This window comes from Zingiber officinale, chromosome 11A (genome assembly GCF_018446385.1).
Source record: "Zingiber officinale cultivar Zhangliang chromosome 11A, Zo_v1.1, whole genome shotgun sequence".
In the NCBI taxonomy this organism is placed as follows: Eukaryota; Viridiplantae; Streptophyta; class Magnoliopsida; order Zingiberales; family Zingiberaceae; genus Zingiber; species Zingiber officinale.
Window position 1 is genome coordinate 79,598,438 of NC_056006.1, and position 6,218 is coordinate 79,604,655.

General features: G+C 36.3%; 1 protein-coding gene across 3 annotated transcripts; it reads left to right on the top strand.

Moving 5' to 3' along the window:
* Positions 1-2,080: 2,080 nt before the first annotated feature.
* LOC122032595 (ADP-ribosylation factor 2-B) lies at positions 2,081-5,829 on the top strand. 3 transcript variants are annotated; one of them, XM_042591904.1, is made up of 8 exons: positions 2,108-2,219; positions 2,306-2,355; positions 2,538-2,696; positions 3,798-3,868; positions 4,148-4,267; positions 4,617-4,735; positions 5,446-5,527; positions 5,642-5,829. In XM_042591904.1, the coding sequence occupies exons 3-8, from the start codon at positions 2,549-2,551 to the stop codon at positions 5,642-5,644; spliced, it is 543 nt and encodes a 180-aa protein (XP_042447838.1). In that variant the 5' UTR covers positions 2,108-2,219; positions 2,306-2,355; positions 2,538-2,548; the 3' UTR covers positions 5,645-5,829. The 3 variants fall into 3 exon arrangements, with proteins under 3 accessions (XP_042447835.1, XP_042447836.1, XP_042447838.1); XM_042591901.1 differs by lacking the exon at positions 2,306-2,355 and having other exon boundaries at positions 2,081-2,219; XM_042591902.1 differs by lacking the exon at positions 2,306-2,355 and having other exon boundaries at positions 2,081-2,219; positions 2,543-2,696.
* The last annotated feature ends 389 nt before the right edge of the window (positions 5,830-6,218 follow it).

Sequence of the window (6,218 nt, forward strand, 5' to 3'; positions counted from 1 at the left end):
AGTTTACTTCGCATCGAGATGCTTGTTCGTGGCCACCTGACCCAGACGCGTGTTGCTGTCCCGATTTGCTTGTTCGCTCGACTCACCCGCCTTGTTCGACTTGTCCGTTATACCCGCACTCCATTGTTGTTATTTTACCCTTTGTCGGAGTTACTGAGAGAGCTAGTCCTCGTTAGTCCTCGCACTGAGATATTATATTGGTCTTTGGTCTTTACATGTACTATAAATTTGTTTTGTTACGGTATGGATGGGTATGTTGTCGATGGATTGTTGTTTTGCTTTACCATACGCCTCGAATGCGGATGAGGAGGTAAATTGATCTTATCGTCGTTTTGTTTTAATGAGTGTTGAGAGTGGATTTGAGTCCCATTCTTAATCGCATAAACCGTATGTGTGTATTGTTATATTCCATATATTCCAGTTGTCCACAGTAATGCCAAGGTATACGAGGTATGGAGATGTAAAGCCCAGCATTCCGATTGTCCAACAGTCCCATTGACAGTGGATGGAGATGGCTTTGGAGTGATGTCCGTCTGAGTATGTAGTATTATTACATCGATACACGTTGCCGGAGACTAGGCGCCCATCTGCAACTATAAGTCGTTAGTCAGGGGTTCCCCGTTCACACGACGACTCCAAGTCGTTTAATGTAGAAACCTATGACCCCTGCTATGACGCTGCGCGTCAGTTAGTGCGCTCAACGCGCATGATCGGCGGTGAAAACATAATCGGTGGCAACCTACGGTGCGAGTCGGCCTGGATGCTGAGGCTTTCCAAAGGACAGCTTAAAAGTCCGGTACGTGCGAAATGAGGTGTCGGAAAGGTGGTGCCTGGTGCGTCCGGCGTACTCTTAACCTCGTGACTCACCGAACCTTTGCACGTTTGTGCACATCATCCCTTGTGAAGATATTGTCATTGCTCAATCAACCGCTGTGCAGTACATTAGCTCTACTTCGATTGTACATGAAAAGCCGCCGTTGTTGAATTACGGTTCAGTCGGTGCTTCGCGGCCCATTGTCGTCAAAGGGCGCCTCCTCCATCGACGCCTCGCCGCGGCGGGACGTCACTGGTTATACCACCATAATCTGAAGCGAGAGAGATTCGGCTTTGCCGTCCATGTTGGTATGAGCATGAGCGAGCACTCAAGCTTCGATCGATAAGTTGCAAGTGTCGGAGAGAAGTGTCCGACTACTCTACTCCCGCCTTTCCCCGAAGGTGAGAAAGGTGGTTCACTTTGGACGGACGGTGCTCGTGACGCGTTAACCCTTCCACTTTCTCTACGATGCAAGGCGAGCTTACCACTATTATCATATATTTTATCAATCAAATATATCTAGAAATATATATTTAAAATAAAATGGACACAAACGAGTACGTATATTTGATAAAAAGTATTATTTTTATTTTAAAAGTATAAGAAAGAAAGATAATAAATTAACATAAAACTTAATTTATATATATATTTTTAATCCGTAGGTCAACTCAAGTCTATCGTGGGTCGATCCATGTGGGTCATGGACTTAGATAGATTGGTCCATGGTAGATTTATGATGATAAAATTTTAATCTAATTCATTTAAATTATTTAACAGAATAGATTAATATGATGAATATAACTTAAATTGACATCTCTATTAAATATTACAGATGAGGCTTCGACGACTATGTGCATGATGCACGATGACAGTGCGGCTGTCACAAGTTGATCAGAGACCCAACGGTGGCTTGGTTCCAGGGCTGGTGGTTGGTACTAATTGAGTTTGTGTTGATGGTTTGTTTGGCCGATGTCTCGAGGTTAGTATCGTGAGAGTATACATTCATATAGTTTTATACCTTGGATAGCTCGAGTACAATATTTTATCAAAAATAATTGACTATCTTTAAACATATATTTGATTTTCTACCTTTTATTGATGATATATAATGTACTTGTCATAAAAAATATAAAAATTAAAAAAAATTAAAAAATATATATATAAAATGAGCACTGCCGTTGCAACACAGTTATATCAGACAGTTACGCCAATCTGATATATTATGTCCGTTATTTCGAAGAGTTACTTCGTCGCTTTTATATCGGTTAGCGCCTCTATGTACTCCTCTTCGCATTTTCTTTTTCTCCAGGCGGAACAGTAGAAGCGGAGACCTATCGGCTCTCACGTTCTCATATCCATCAACCTACCCGTTTCGTACGTTCTACACGCCTCCTGTGATCACCAGGTGATCCCGATTGCATTGTTTCATGTCGATCTCCTTAGTTTTAGATCACGAGATGCTTTATCTGCTTCCTCCGTCTCTAAACGTAGATTGATCTTTCGCTTATTGGCGGCGACGCTCGGATCGGAATCTTATTCACGTAGATCTTTTATTCTAAAGTCTTCTCCTTGATTTGGTCTCAAATTTTTGCTGTTTCGTGTGCAAATGCAACGCCATGCCTGGTTCTGCTTCAGATCTGTGGTCTTTGTTGTCGGATCTTCGTCGAGTGTTGTAGTCGTAATTGTTTTAGGCTTTATTAAGTTTACGTTTTGTTCATGATAGCTTAGGGAACGATGGGGCTCAGTTTCGCCAAACTATTTAGCCGCCTGTTTGCGAAGAAGGAGATGAGGATCCTGATGGTCGGGCTTGATGCTGCTGGTAAGACGACCATCCTCTACAAGCTCAAGCTTGGAGAGATTGTCACCACCATTCCAACAATCGGTGAGCATATTTGTCATCGCACACATTTATCTGCATTTTCATTTTTTTTTAAAATTTCAGCAAAGATTGCTATATTTGGTTTATTAACCTAATGCCCTTAATCCAGTTATTTAAAAGTCGTAGGCATGCATTATTTTACCTAATGAAAGTGATTTTTGAAGATTTGTGTATGGTTGTAAATTGTGAACTGTCTTTTTTTTTTACATCATGGAGAACAAAAAACGGATGAAATCTAATCGTGAATAGCTGAAACAACATCTGTAGATTAGCCATGGAGATCAATTGAATTATACTAATGAAACATGATCAACCCTACTACAACTCTTAGACCCATATTCAAAACATAACCAAATTACTGCAATTTGTTTTTTTAGCAAGGTATGTAATATATTGTCAAATATTTAATGTGCTTCCAGGAGTTCTATTTTTCATCAAATTGAAAGATCTTATGATCAATCCATAGGTCATTTTGACTCCATTGAAAATGAGGATTTATAATTTCCCACATCGATCAAACAAAGATTCTACAAATAAAGGAAATGTTGTTTCTTTGAGATCCTTCCTATCTCCAAATATGAGAACCAAGATAGAATCAGATCAACTCCAATAAATACCTTTTTGGATCTTCCTTGATGGTCCCAGCTATTCACGGAGCGCAGAAAGCAAGCAGATTAACAAATATTTGCTTTTGGAAGACAAATTCAACAAAAGTTCTGAAAAAAAAACAAATTTATACAAATTGTCATGTTTTGAATTTGCTTTTATACCCACATTAAAATCAGTTATTTTGGTATGAATTGTAATAAATATTAAACTTGTATTTTGGTAAGTATTATTATTCTTTTTAAAATAGTTTTTGTTTTCATTTGAAATTAACTGTTATAATATTTGTTTGTTGAATAAATGATTCTTCCTTTTGGTGGTGATTATATTAATTTGAAGTGCTCTATATGGACAGTCAATACATGGGTAATTAGGTGTGGCTTGCAACACCATATGACGTTTACATTTAGTTATTGTAGATTATTTGAAGGGTCCGTGGTTTTCTGATCTGTTTAAATGCATGTTATCTCATTTTAGTTAAAATGGGTTTTAATGCAGGATTCAATGTGGAGACTGTTGAGTACAAGAACATCAGTTTCACTGTATGGGATGTTGGTGGTCAGGACAAGGTACCACTTCATTATTGTTACTTGTTAGCCAGTATTTCTTATCTAAACAATTCTTTTACTTTGAAAAAGTGTTTTTGGCAACAACTGTTTTATGAGAATTCCAGAGGTTGATGGGACAATGATACAGCATGGGTATTTAATATTTAGGTGGTATCATCGAAATTCACTTTAGATGTTATTAACTTGACATGCAGAGCTGACTTGATTCTCTCATGATGATTTATTTGTTAATTGTTGCCTTGTTTGCCTGTTTCTAAATAATGTTCTGGTGAACAACAGATCAGACCTCTCTGGAGGCATTACTTCCAGAACACACAGGGACTTATTTTTGTTGTTGATAGCAATGACCGAGATCGTGTTGTGGAGGCAAGGGATGAACTCCACAGAATGCTTAATGAGGTAACATGTTTTACTATAATATATTCCTGTTATAATTTTCAGAATTAATTCTCGTTCTTCATAATCTGTTCTGGAGGAATAAAGTAAATTTCTTCTTACATTTAAGCAATATGGTTGTGATATCATTTCTATTTTATTTTATTTTTAAAAAATGCATATTCTATGTATCTAGCATATTCCTTAATAATTAAGGTAAATTGTGAAAAAAGTGGGAGACTTCTGTAGTTATATGCTGTACATATTCCTTCCTGATTAAGTTAGCATGAATGGAAGATTCCTCAATTGTTTTTATTGCTATACTAAACCTGCACAGATGTTTACGTAACTATTTTTTAATCTATGATGATAGGATGAGTTGAGGGATGCAGTCTTGCTTGTGTTTGCTAACAAACAAGACCTTCCAAATGCAATGAATGCTGCTGAAATAACAGATAAGCTTGGTCTTCATTCTCTCCGTCAACGTCACTGGTAAGATATATTTGTGCTATCTGTTTCGATTTGTAACTAACATTTTGCTTAGCAATTGGTTTTTGGAATATATGCTGAATTATCATAAATCAATCAAAAATAATAACAATCATACAATGGATTTTGTCGCATTAAATATGCTTAAGCTCGATGTATATTATTGTCTTCTTAAGATGATGACACTAATTTGCTATTCAAGGTTAAAAGGTTGGGTTATTATTAATCTCTTCGATATCAAGAAATTTGGTTTGGATACTGCTCTCTCATGGAAACCAGATTGGTAATAATAATAGATCGCCTTTCTTATTGCATGTGATGCTAATAAACTTGGGTTGCATAATGTTAGCATAGATCGTTGGCCTCTCTAAACTTAATAATTCAGAGTGACCTATAAAATTATGGTCTCGAGCAGGTAAGTTATATCAAAATGTCCTTTTCCAGTTCAGGGAAGTTCACAAAGAGTGACCCCGTCTATTTTTCTGAGCTGAGTTTTGCTAGTTTAGTCTACACAGCCTCTGCTTTCTGTTTTTTTTTTTATATATTAATGTCTTCCCCGTGAATCTGAAGTCAGTAGCTCAGCCTATATTACTAATGAATTAATGCCCTATTGTCATTTTCTTGGTTCTTCAACTTCAAGATAACCGTAAAGTTTAAGATGTTGCAATATTGATTTTTGGAGATTGAGAACATAAATTTTGTTTGTTTGCCAGGTACATACAAAGCACTTGTGCTACATCTGGTGAAGGTTTGTATGAAGGGCTTGATTGGCTCTCCAACAACATTGCTAGTAAGGTATGTACTTTTTTATTTTTCAAAGTTGAATCCATTATGTGTTACTTTTAAAAAAAATCATTTTATAGTTTTATTGTAATGTAACGCTTCCTTATAAAAACTATTTGTTTACAGTAATCAAAACTTCTTGGAGGTTCTATCTTAACAACAACAATTGTTGGCATTGGATGCTTTGGCAACATCGCGGAAGCAAGAAAACCATCAGTGCCGTTTTTTTCCGCCTTATGAAAAACTTAAATACTTATCTGTAGAACAAATATGTGCTTGGTTGTCAACAATTTCTATATAAATCACTTTTTATATGATTTATGGATCTTGTTGCTAAATTTCCTATATAATTCAAGGCACAGCACACTCCCAAAAAAAAAATTTGCACTCCCAGAAAAACCAAAAAAGTGCGTTGGTGAATCATAGTACAGTGTCAGAAAAGACATTCTTATTGTTGTCTAAAACTAATCCGCTTTTTACCGAAAGGAATGGGAATGCTTCTATATTTATCAAAATAATATCTTAGTTTTTAAATTACTAAAAAGAATATTAAAAATAATGATATTTCCTTCTTACCCTTCCCGTTAACTTTTTAAATCTCCTCCCCTCATATGCTTTTTTATAATGCATCCGAATCATAATTTAAGATTTATAAATTAAAAATTGCTCCTTTTGATTTGGATGCACATCATTTCATCATAAG